General features: G+C 38.9%; 2 protein-coding genes across 4 annotated transcripts in view; both read left to right on the forward strand.

The window, feature by feature from the left end:
* The window catches only part of iars1 (isoleucyl-tRNA synthetase 1), a 55,980-nt gene extending 50,268 nt beyond the window's left edge, over positions 1-5,712 (forward strand). For all 3 annotated transcript variants that reach the window (XM_076268953.1, XM_076268954.1, XM_076268955.1), the window contains exons 32-34: positions 2,197-2,340; positions 2,524-2,676; positions 5,110-5,712. In XM_076268953.1, the coding sequence (XP_076125068.1) occupies positions 2,197-2,340; positions 2,524-2,676; positions 5,110-5,192 (380 nt within the window). In that variant the 3' untranslated portion in view covers positions 5,193-5,712. The remainder of the gene's footprint in view (positions 1-2,196; positions 2,341-2,523; positions 2,677-5,109) is intronic.
* Positions 5,713-7,710: 1,998 nt separating this feature from the next.
* atp2b2 (ATPase plasma membrane Ca2+ transporting 2) overlaps positions 7,711-13,321 on the forward strand; it is a 109,783-nt gene continuing 104,172 nt past the window's right edge. The window contains exon 1 of the mRNA XM_076267941.1: positions 7,711-7,770. The gene's annotated coding sequence lies outside the window, so the exon portion shown is untranslated. The remainder of the gene's footprint in view (positions 7,771-13,321) is intronic.

Consider the following 13,321-nt stretch of genomic DNA (forward strand, 5'->3'; position numbering starts at 1 on the left):
CAGGCCTAGCTTTTGCTCTCTCCTTCCCTCCCACACATAGCCTAGGCACACACAGTAAAGACGACTCGTGATACAGTGCCAATTTCTCAAGTTCTGTGTGGTAGGAAGCAAATGAACAGCTCTGGAAAAAAAGAGACCACTGCACATTTTCTGATGTCCTCCTACGGTTGCTGAGTGGCATTTGAAAGAATGGACAGTCATATTCAAAATTGAGAGACCACTGCCAATTTGAATATGACCATTCGACGACAACTCATTCGAATGTCACTCAACCGTAGGATGACATCTGAGAAATGTGCAGTGGTGTAGGTCCTCTGAATTAACGTATGAAGCATTTGTTTTGTATTAGATGTAACTGTGCAATTTAAAAGGGGAGTCTTGTCACGTAGGCTATGGTTGTTTGACACATTAATGTAATGGCCAGTGTAGGTCAAGTTACTTGGAAAAAGTAATTAGTTACTGATTACTGATTACTTATCCAAGAAAGTAATCCAGTTACTTTACTGATTACTTATTTTCAAAAGTAATTAGTTACTTTACTAATTACTTTACTTAGTTACTTTTCAAAAACACACTAGCTATACACAACCTGAATACGCTTTTTTAAAACTTGGTTTTATTAGTTTCAATCTTAACTTTTTGGTGTGTATACTCCTTCATTCGAATAGATGTAAATAAAATACAGCAATAAAATAATTAAAACCAAAGTCTCTATTAACATTTACATCTTTTAACAGTTGCAGTGCAGAGAGGAGTAATGCATTTACCAAAACAGAAAATGCTGTTGCATGCCACATTTAGGCTGTTCTAATGTCAAAGAAGATGTGTTTGAACTGTGTGTGTGCAGTGCCGCTGCTGGCTGTTTTGGTGCACAAATAAAATTATATTGTAATGTATATTATTTAAATGATAATAATGACATTTTAGTTTAAAATATTTCTTAAGAAATACTACTAATTTGATGCAGTTTAACTCATTTATAAATGGTGCGCTGTCACTTTAAGAGTGTCTACACAACTCTCATAATGATCAGCTCCATTCAAATATAAGCCTATGGCTAGTCCACAAACTCCACATTTAGCACAATATTAGCAATAGTGATGATGATATTAAGTTGGTATAATCAGCTAGCTAGACATTTTTTGTTTGCAATCAAAAGTGATAGTTATCTGAGTGGAATGTGTTTCAATCGGCATAGGCTACTGTGCTTCATGTAAATGCTTAGTTTAAGGGAAACTAATTATTGAAGACTTCAACACTCATCAGACCCATTACAAAAAGGCAAAGACCACAATATATTTGTGCCCTTTTTCCAAATCACAGTGAATGCAGCCAAAATATTATAATGCCCTGGCTCCTTTTATAACGGGGCGGGCCAGTAGGCTACAGGGAACCGGCGACGTAAGTCTATTTTCACCTGTTGCTGCAGCCGTCATGTCGGGATCTGGGGGTGTCTCAATGAGTTTCACATTCCTGTGCCGGCTTGCTAAGGGCTTTTCGTAATGTCTGAACTGCAATGAATTAAATACTCCATGTTCGCGCTCTCTCCCGCACTCCATGTCTTGCACACGTGTGTCTGTTGTTTACATCTATGTCGCGCAGCTTTGGGGTTACGTCATTGTCACGAGTTAGTCTCACAAAGCAAAATCCATACAGCAAAATCCCAAATTATTTTACTGTCTATGGCAAAATCACGGTTTAGTAACGCAGGCTGCTTGCAGGAAAGTAAAAGTAATCTCATTACTGTTTTTGCAATTGTAATCCCTTACTTTACTAGTTATTTGAAAAAAGTAATGGGATTACAGTAACGCGCTACTTTTAACGCGTTACTGCCCATCACTGGTAATGGCCCACCTTACTTCACCCTAGACTCACCACTGCGATACGTGTGTACATTTGTCAATGTATTACTCAGTAAATGTTGTAAATCTTCTAAACAGAACCATCGTTATCTATCATTGTCTTATATGTGACCATATGTTCCTTTTCTGGCCTTTTTTTTTATGCCTTTATTGATAGGACCGTGGAGAGTGACAGAAAGCGAATGGGAGAAAGAGCAGGGGTGGGATCCGGAAAGGACCACGGGACGGGAATCGAACCCGGGTCGCCGGCGTACAGTGCAGGTGCCCCAGCCAGTTGCGCCACAGCTGGGGCCCATATGTTCCTTTTCTGATGTATTTGTGTGTTCTTTTCTAGAGCTAACTGGAAAAAGCGATCTATTTGCACTGAGTGGGAAGACTCTGTATGTATCTACAAATGGAGTCTCCAGTGAAGCTCCCAGCTCTAACACCCTACTCTGTCCCTATGTCAACCTCCAACTTGTCAATGCTCAGCCTGCAGGTAAGTCCTCCTGGTCATTCTCTCACCTTTCACTCAATTTAACTAAGCGTTCACTTCCTGGTTTAGAGAGTGTGTATGTGTGTAATGAGCAATAAACATGAGCTTATTGAAGTGCCTGACCCATGTAGAAGAAGGTGCCGTTTTGGTTAGTTGTCTGACTTCCCTCGCCTTCCTGTGCTGTAGAATGCCAAAGTGGGAATGTGGGAACTCTGCTGCTGTCCAACCCAGTGGGCCAGAATGGCCTGACGTATGACAACCTCCTCACAGAGACTGGCAAGGTATTTGGCCTCCGCAGTCGAAGACTCAAGCTCTACCTGGATGAAGACCTCTCACAAGGTATTAAGGCTGCACAATTAATTCATTTTTAACCGAAATTGCAATTTGCAAATGCAATTAGCTAATCACAGTTAATCATGCAGCAGGCATCTTTGCCCCAGTCGTTAATCTTGGCACATCTATGATTTTTATGGTCATGTTATCCTCTTTATGTGACTTCTCGTACACTAGACATGCTCACCAATGAGAAGTAGCCCAACGTAAAAGATTGTAATTCTCCTAAACAACCCAAACTAGCAGGTGCCTCTACACCTACTGTTGACCTTATTCTGAAGTATAATTACAGTGCATGAAAATGCACTGTTCTGTTATCCGAAGTCGTTTTCTTCTTCTTCTTCTTCTTCTTCTTCTTCTTCTTCTTCTTCTTCTTCTTCTTCTTCTTCTTCTTCTTCTTCTTCTTCTTCTTCTTCTTCTTCTTCTTCTTCTTCTTCTTCTTCTTCTTCTTCTTCTTCTTCTTCTTCTTCTTCTTCTTCTTCTTCTTCTTCTTCTTCTTCTTCTTCTTCTTCTTCTTCTTCTTCTTCTTCTTCTTCTTCTTCTTCTTCTTACCATTCACTCATCCACCCATTAAACTATCTATTAACATCCATTACAATCTGCCTATCAGCATCCATTAAACTTTCTGTCTATCAACAATCATTACACTATCTACATTCTACTTTTAAACTATCTACTCTGTCTCAGGCTTTAAGCATACAATCTGGCTCTCTTAAGACTACAGATCCTGTTCAACTGTTTCCTCTGCCCACAACTGTTTTAAAATAGATGTCCTCACTACAATAATTCACTATTAAATAATTTATCTATTTAAACTACTCAATGATTAACTCTTCAGCCATTGCAACTGTCTGTTGTCATCAACTATGACTCCCGCCAACTGTTTCCTCTGCCTACAACTGTTTCAAAATAAAGTCCTCACTGCAATTAATCCCTATTAAATAATTTAACTATTTAAACTATCCAACTATTTAACTATTCAGCCATTCCAACTGGCAGTTATCATCAACTATGCCTCCAGCCAACTATATTAAACCACCACCTACCCAGCAACCAACATAGCAACCATTGAAATAAAGCATCTATGTCAGTTTCCATAGCAACCGACATGATTACCCTAGCAACCATCATAGAAACAGCTTTATTTAACATTGCAACAACCTTGTCTACCTAAGCAAAATCATTGTAACTATCTCTACATTATCTGTTTTAACACTGTATATTTTACATCATATGTTTTGCATTTTCATGCACTGGTAATTCCTCGGAATTACTTTTTCTAGTTTAAAAGTGAAATTTGTTTACCTTATCTCGTTAAGGCATTAACCCTTCATTATTGTTGCAAATTTGATGTTATCTTGAATTAAGTTGAATAAAATTAAAAGACATAAACAAGACTATAAACATCCTTAATGATGTTGAATGTTAAACATCCATGTTAGACCGACACAATTGGGAATTGCTATACGTCCCCGGTCCCTTTTAGGGGAAAGTAGACCGCTTTGATTGAATGGAAACCAATGGTGCTGCATTGACGTGGTGAGGTGAAAAGTGCTTACATATTAAATGTTTGGGCAAACGTGAATAAAAGGGACAAAATAAGATTGGTGTGACATCTGTGTACATCTGTGTGTACGTGGGATTTAGGAGACCATTACATTCCTATTTTTTGCTCTTTCCAGTTTACTAACAGGAGTATCAAACAAAGTCATGCCTGCCTGTGACAGTATAGCTAAGTTTGGCAAGCTTGACATGTCATAACATCAACTAAACTTAAGTCTCTGCTTAATTCTGTCGCTTGAAATATGAACGTTTTTTCTACAACTAAGGCCAAATAATTGGCTATGTTATACTAAAGATCCACAGTTTGCTAGTTAGCAAAACTTGTTTAGATGTTTATTATATCATTTTCCAGAGCTGTATTTTATTATATTCCTGTCTGTTCCATGTGAGGGTTGATCCAGCTTAGTGTCACTCATGACACCCTCAGACCATTTTAGAGTACATTTTGGAAAAAAAAAACATGGCTAAGATCCTGTCACCTGAGTCCCAGCCATTGTATCCCAGGTCTTGTAAAAGCATTGACAAAGGGGTTGTCTGGCTGCACATTATGTATGTTTGTTTGTGGCTGGTCAGAGTGGGAGTAAAAGTAGGTTGTGTAGGCTGTGAAGGCACAGTGTCGCTTTATCCTGTCAGACCTGTGAAGGACACTTTCACTGATAAAATCCGCTCCTATTTCGTTTCCCGCCTGTCTAGAAAAAGCTAATGATGTGCAACTTCCCAGCAACCTGACACCCTACAGATATTGCTGCTGTCCATCCAAAGTTCGATTCATGTGACATTTAGCATCTTGTCATCTCTTGTCTTTGTAAACCAAAAAGTTTCATTCCTTAACACATTTCTGTGGTTAATTGACTTCAATATTATATTTTCTTTCAGAGTTCACAGATCAATGTCCTCTGAAGACCCTGAACACGAAAACTTTGTTCGTTTGGGTGCGACCCACAACTGCTGAAGCCTGAATATCAGGGAACCTACTGTACATCAAAGAAGTGACATGTCCACCTTCAATATTAAGAATACTCTACAACTTCTCTTGTTGTGGAAAGTCTCTACTTTTCTTATCAGGTCAGAAAGGGCTGTTCACCATTCTGTTCACCACTCTGGGCTTTCTTTAGGGAATAATCAGAAGGACTGTGGAGAATCTGCTTAGTGGGTGTGGAACTTTTTGTTTTTAGGTGCCATATACTTAAGGGAAATGTCAATCATGGGGAAAATTAAGAACAGAAAAAGTAACATAGTAACATTACCATACATACTCTTTTACAACATAATGTGTGTTATTTGTTGCCTAATGTTGAAGGTTGTCTACTGTACATGATGATCCACTTAAAGGAATTGACTAGAAGTATTCCCCTATAAAAGGTCCTCATTGAACTCTTTGCTTTCAAAGCACACTCTCAAATTGGTCTTTCTCTATTAACCTAAAAACATGATGAATTTAACTTTAGAGACAAACAAATAAAGTACTTTGAACCATCATTATTGCTTTTTTTACCAGCATTTGCCTTACCAGTTTCTGTAAATAGCATACATTTCCTGTGTTTCTGGTTAAGAAAGCACCAGCCAAGCATGCTTGCATAAAGAAGCCTATATGTGACTAGTGACTCTCCAGAACCCCTGGAAAGAAAAATATCTACTCCTGCTGTGAGCCAGTTAGTAAGTGGGCATCTGTTGCCATTCCCTTGTGTTTTTGTTTTGGTAAGTTGCTGTTTCCATGAAAGCTCTGCCCAGCAGTTTGTGCCACTCTACAGTTGGTGGTGCTGTTGTTGCTGAGGTGACACCAGTCTTGCTATATTTGCACTTGTGCATCCTTGGTGTCTAGCAGATAAATAAAAACCCATCAGCTCACACTATATCAGACAGTCCATCATCATAGTCCCAGAAACATGATTTAATACCTGCAGCTGAGACTCAAGGTGCTCGCTGTCTGCCTGTCTGGCTTTGCCTCACCTCCAAAGTCTTGCTAAAGGTCAGGCTCCGTTCCCTGCTGCCATTGCAGTCACACTGAACAAAGATGCCTGTCCGTTGTTTGAAGGGAACATCCTTGAATAGCAATGACTTGGCCTTTCCATGCCACGATGGCCTGTACTGCATCTTGTGCATATTAAACACACCTTACTCCATCTGCTCGTGCCGCACTAGCGCACACACACACACACACACACACACACTCATACATTCACACTATCGCTGTGTCTCCTCTCCATCTGAAGATTCTCAGCCGGGGAAAAACCTAAGCCAGCCAACCATCTGCTGATTCACACACACACACACACGTGCCCAGCTTATGATGTCCATGTCTGTTCTTTAGCAATTTTTCGGAGGAATATTAGAGCTGCTGTTAAATCCCAGTCCCTTTTCAAAGTTAAATGTCAGCATATTGCACTCAAACTATTTCACTATGCAGATACATACTGTACGATTATTCAAACTGCAACCTGAGCTCTGTTGTCCCAACATGCTATATAGGCTACTCAGGGGTTGCATTTCACACATTCACAGACATAAGGTCCATGTAATTAAGGGTGAAGTGGAGTGGACCAATAAGTGGTTTCAGTCTAATGCCACACCTGGTCTCTGTAAGAATGTTGGATGTCGATCAAATGTCATCACTGAAAGTCTAGTTAAGACCTTTACTATTCCACAGGGTTACCTCCAACATAACCTGAAATTCATAACTGGTGCAATAAGCAGTTTTATTTTTTTGAGTGTTTGCTGCAGATCAGTATGATTTTAATTCATGGAGTATTTTAGGATGAAAGTTCACAGAGAGCTTCCACTGAGGATGAGATTCTACCTCTGGACTCCAACAGATTTAATTAACTGTCTAACAAGAAGGTCTTCAGTGAGTAAGACTAGCAAGTGGGGCTACTGAGGGTGAGTGCAATGGGAACATCAGAACATAGCTCAGGTTCCTACCTCAATTAATGTTCAGCATAGAGCTGTGTAATGAAACCTCTTGTTTTCAAGTTGATACTGTTAGGTTATCTACTACAGAATTCTTAATCTGTAGGCTACTGTCAGTGTTCCTAAAACTAAAACACAGTCATTGCTAAGTAAAACAGTCCAAATGGTTTCCTCTGGTGCATGATGTAGGCTATTACTGGTTTAGTAGACCTGTCATAGTATTCCCATAGGGTTTTGTGCCATTATGCTTTAGGAATCATGTTTAACATGTAGCCTACACTGAATGAATACTGGTTTCCATTAGTTTTTATTCTAAGATAAAAAATCTAAGTTCAACAAGGACTGTAAAATTCTTGATGATTGGAGCAACAGAAAAATAAACATTTATCATTGAAAATGAGACGCTGCATCTTTAAACGTTTAAATACACCATTATGCCTTTGTCAATGAAAACCTCACAGTGTGCGCTCCCTTTTCAGCTTCCCCCAGGCCCTGCATGTGTGGTACGTAATGGAAAAATCTAAGTAACTTAAATCTACTTTCAGGCCCCCTTGCCCTCTCTGACAGAATCCTTTACCCACTGGACGTTGCTCTTAGGACCACCACACGCAAATAGGAAAAGAAAAATAGGTAAGAATGCAACTTGGCACAGGCATTGCCGCGATTTACGGAGCTTGATTCACTTGTGTTGCTGTTTGTTTGACAGTTTCCGTTAACATACATTATGCACGCACGAACATGTTAGGCTACACGTTAGGATGCAGCACCACTATCACAGAAACATCCTGCTGGACAAATGTCTGGTTTGTGAGTAGCCTACCATATGTAGGCCTACTCGTAAACTCACACTATTGCTATTTCCTAGGCTATTCAGTGTAGAATTTGGGGGTGGAGTGGGGAGGGGTTGGGAACTGTAAAAATCGGCATCATGTGCAACTTGGATTTCTGACCCTACCCGCCCTTCGGTCTCTCATGTTCTGTGTCAAGCAACTGCCTTCCTATGTAGAGTTAGAGACCAACTTGTGTGGCTAGTGGTCTGGAGGTGAATGGTATTTTACAAACTCTCTTGGTTATTGTCACCGTAGACTAGCCTACTAACTTTAGACAATGCGTCGAACGTAGGTCACAAACTAAAGCCTGCGAATATTTGATGAAATAGCCTAAACTCCAACCCGCCAGAAAAGGATGTTCCTTGTCTGTGTGCGGCTCAGCGAAGGTGTGCACGCGCCACATAGCAACAGCATCCCTTCGTCAGTGCGTCTCCGACAGAGGTAACTGTAACAGGTAAGCTTAGGCTATATCTATCTTTTTACCACTTGTATAAGCGTCTGTGTACTGGTGTGATTCTATAGCCAAATGTGCTTAACAGCAACAGTTTTTGTCCACATGTTGTCCGAAAATGAGAGATTAAGGGTGGGACTCATTCATTGCCTGCAGCGTGTCCTGTCTTGACTTAATGTCGACGTCTGAAGGCGTGATATGTGTCGCTCACCTCATACGCATCGCTTTGCTCCGATAGGATGCGTCGTTAAAAGGTTAACACTAATGCAAATGCCATTGATAGGCTAACGAACAGAAGTCTAGTCTTGTGATATTTTTTTTTTAAACAATGCAGAACGACAGAAGACTAAATGTGGTTATTTTTACAATTATTCGTAGCCTATGCAGATCAGTCGTAAACCCATCTACATTGAAATTTCTTTTATTGTACCGAGATGTGATATATTAGGCAGTAGCCTAGCCTATCTTAGATATCCAGACGTGAATAGGTCATGCATGAGGCATTTTCTTTCTAGTAGTTTAGTCTACACAACTGCTGTAGCCTATCATTGGTGCCCCCTCGGTCAGTGCCCCTAAAATTGAGACATCTGACTTTTCCTTTTCTGTAAGTGACAAATATTTAACATGGATAGATGAAATTGACAAGTAGTCGAAAATGCTCTGACGTGACTGCCACTGAAGGCCTACTGACAGGAAAATGTCAGCCAACATCTGCTGCTTTAAATTGATTTAATGCAGTAGTCTATGTATGGCAATCTTTCCTGTAAATAATAGGCTACTGAGCATGCATGCCCTCACAACCTTACATTCCCCGGCAAAACAAAGACTGGTTTATGACCAGACTACAAGTCTATATTACAGACAGCTTTACAGATTAAGTAGGCTATTTAGAGAAATTATGTTCTGTAAAACACTTTGGAATCTACAGTCTGCAGAACTGTGAGCTGGTTAGTACCCCTGGGTTTAATGATGACAAAGTCATTGATTAATGTGTCTTTTTTGTTTTTATTGTTGCCCACCATTATGTTTCTCTTTTCTGTTGGTGGCCTACAACAATATACCGTCGATGCTGTGGACATTGATTCATCGTCATATGGTAGAATATGGGATATGAGTGCATGCACACCAGCTGTACTGTGCACAAGTATGTGCTACAACATATTGTGATAAAAAGTCTATTTGTGTCATCTTACAAGAGTGGTGTCTGATGAAGACATTCAGGTCAAAATGTCCAGCTAAAACTTTCAGAACAGTATGTGTGGGTATTTTCAGACTCAATCAGTCACAGAGAGATCTACTAAGGCTGATACTGAAACAAAGTTTTAGACCAGCAAAACAATTTCATTGTAATGCCATTCAGTAATGTTGCATTGCCAATTGAACAGTTACTGAACAATGTTAGGATGAATTGTGTATCAAGTTTGGTGTTTGGGAGCTTTAGAGGAGTTCAACAGAACAAGGGAGAATTGTGTTATCCTTTTTACAAAGGACGTGCCCTAGTAGCAAAGAATAATCTAATTGGGGTCTAGAGACCTCCATGAGGATTTTCTATTTGTGTCCATCTCTGACCACTCCCTCCTATTCCCTCTCCTTTTCTGTTCATCCCCTCTTCTGAAGGGTTTGACATGTTTTCCCTCTTAACTGATACATTTCATTATCTTCCTCATCCTTCTTGATGTAGGTTTGGAAAAAGCCACAGAATGTCCCCTGCCCTTGATACTTTTTCTCACTTTCAGGACACGAAACATCTGAATTGTGTTTACTTAGATAGATAGATAGATAGATAGATAGATAGATAGATAGATACTTTATTGATCCCCAAGGGGAAATTCAGGATTCACTTACTGTCTTCTGTGAAAAAGTGGCAAATAAAATATGAAAGATTTGGCCATAGGTTGAGGAAGGCACATTTTTGTTCAATGATGCCACTTGATGCCACCATTGATGAATTGGCATACAGTGGCTGAAATATTTAATGAGTGTATATGCAGTGCTGTTGACCAGAACCTTGTTGGCTAGTATAGAGGCGCGAGCAATGTGAATGCACTTATCACAACAACTTAGTAAGAACTCGTACCTGCTGGCCAGAAATGGGTGCTTGCTTTGATTATGTATGGTTTTGAGATCTACATTAGTAGAGCAGCCTTGGCTTGCACTGTTCACAAGCATATGTTTGTCTGAAAATTTCTTCAGTTGAACCCATGTGGTATTCATGGTAAGCGGCATGTTTAGACTGTCCGAAGAAGAGACTAATTGACATATAAAAAATGTTGTCTGATGCCACTTTTGTACATTTGCACATTTTGTACATTTGCTTCTTCAGCACAGCTGTGGTGTGCAGCCCCTCATTTAAAAAGATCTAGATCTGTCTTCACTAACGAAGTGAGATGCTATTTTGTTTTAATTGTGCCCCCCCCCCCCCCCTCCCCCCCAACACACACACACCACCATCACCAATGATATCTGACTATCGTCCTATACTGCTTCCTGGGTTTCCTGACCATTTCCCTCCTCAGGGGTTCTGATCAATGCATACATGTAGATTCAAAATGAAGTTTCTCAACCTTTCTCCAGTTCCAAGTCTTTGAAAAATTACAATGGCAGCCGAAATACACTGAGAAGTTGTACATACAACTGCAAATACAATGTAGGCTTGGAAAGCTATAATACAAGTGACTTCTGCCATTAATATGTTCAGAGTTATAGAGTGTGTAATATCGAATGCCCTTTTGGGGACACAGTATGACTGAGATTTAGGTCTCAGAATAGGTTTGGAATCGGCTTTGACTGTTTCATTAGTTGGCTCCTTGGCTGGCCATTTAATCCAAAGGAAATGACAAAATTCTGAAGCATATTAGAACAGTAGCAGTTTTTTTTCTTACTGTTGACATTTAGGTCAAGCCCCTAAATGTACTGCAGTCTTGCACTGTATAAGGCATGAAGCCATTAGTCAATCACTATGTCGCTGTATACTCACTGACAAAGTGAAAGAGAGTTTCATGTTAGTTTCACATCATACGGATGAATGAATAAGGTGGACGTGTGGTATTTCATGAAAGACCTGTTTTAAGTTGGTTTATTCAGAATGACCTTATACTTTAATCATACAGTGTTGTAACAACCTTTGAAGGTATTGTTTTTCCACCTGCTGTACATTCTAATCCTAGTTTACTCCTTGGACAACGTAAATCCGGTGATATACTGCAAAAACTGCTTATCTAATAAAATCTAACCAAGTTTTATTGATCAAAAAATCTAGTTGGTATTGTTTTCAGTATATAGAGTCTTACCTAGCGCTTTCTCGTAAAATCATTTGACTTAATTTAAGAAGAGTTTGATTTCTTTTAAGACGTCTCATCGTGAAAACAAGCAAATTTGTCTGCCAGTGTGTTAAGCAAATTTGTCTGCCAGTGCGTGATAAGACTCCTTAAAATAAGTCAAAGTGTTCTTAAATTAAGTCAAAATGATCTTTCGAGAGAGTGCTGTATGAAGTCTCTTCATACTAAAAACAATACCAAATAGATTTTTTGATCTTAATATAAATATCTTATTTTTTGCAGTGTATCCAGTGGAAAAATAGTGGATAAAATGTTGGATTATGCTGACTCAGCTAGCCAAACTTGTGGCCAACTGAGTCAGCATATGGTCACAGCATACGTTGACTAGCTGGAGGACTAGAACTAGTCATGAATGCATGCAGTGTCCCTCTTGAACACATACTGAATGTGGTGTGCATTTCAATATTTTATAATATATTATTCTTTCACAGAACCTCTCTTATCACTGTTAAAACAGTTCATGAATATAGTTAAAACAATAACATTAATACAAAATAATAATAGTAATAATGATAAATGCATTTTTATTAGGAAATAACAAATGTTTTATTAATAGTAGCTGTAAACATCAGTAGCTTGTTAAGTTTTTCCCAAATGCTATGTAAATTCAATAAATTGGCTCCACACGCATGGGTTTTTCCAAATGCTTACTAAATGTAAACACAATAAATTAGCTCCACACCCATGAGAACATTTATGAGCTGGCTGGCAGCCAAGAATTCAGCCAGGCTAATCACTTACAGAAACTCAACATGGCTAACAACAAACTGTAAATGTCAAGTATTAACTGTAATTCAGAATACTTTCCAAATGCCAGAAAAAGTTTAAATTATTTACATTTACATTAATTGATTGTAACCTCTGCTAACTTGATGGAGTTAAACATTTTAGACCATAGGAATACCTCACAAACATCACATGAACTAACTGATAACATATCTGAAGTCACGTTCATTTCTGTAGTTCATATCAACAAAACTTGTTTGCTGCACAGACTCAGTTAGGGAAAGAATGAAGTAATAAATCACACAAAAAAATTAGATTCTAACCCATGACAATGAAGTGATAAATAGAAAATATACAGTTTTCAGGGAGTGCTTAATTTATATTTAACAACAGATATGAAAAGAGTATAGCAATAGCCTTTGCTGAACCTTTGCTGCTTTGCTCTTAACGGAGAACATAATTTGTGCTTCCTGCTGTGACGGCTGAGCCACTGATTGTAGCCTTAAGAGTTTTATGTTTGTCCCTTTGCTGCTGTACTTCCCCATGGGAGTAGAGCTATTTTATCAAAGAACCCCTTCTTGCTCCAGTCCTCTGTGTTGGCCTTCATGAAAAACTGTCCCGTCACTGTTTATTTGAACAGACCTTCTTAAAAACATGCCAAGTTGAAACTTGTAAAAATTGTTAAGTTGAAGTTTGTGAAAATTGATTATTATCCTTTTGTATAAATATATATGAACCTTTTAAAGTGAACTATTTAACAGTCTAGTCTAGTGATAGTTTTAGTATGGTTGAGTATGGGTTGACTAATAAGGACTTGGATAATAAGCTGGATGTAT

Source organism: Alosa pseudoharengus, unplaced genomic scaffold, assembly GCF_046254945.1.
Source record: "Alosa pseudoharengus isolate Yale_2024_CS ecotype anadromous, Long Island Sound unplaced genomic scaffold, YU_APseudo_1.1 YU_APseudo_1.1_scf_5, whole genome shotgun sequence".
NCBI classification, from domain to species: Eukaryota; Metazoa; Chordata; class Actinopteri; order Clupeiformes; family Clupeidae; genus Alosa; species Alosa pseudoharengus.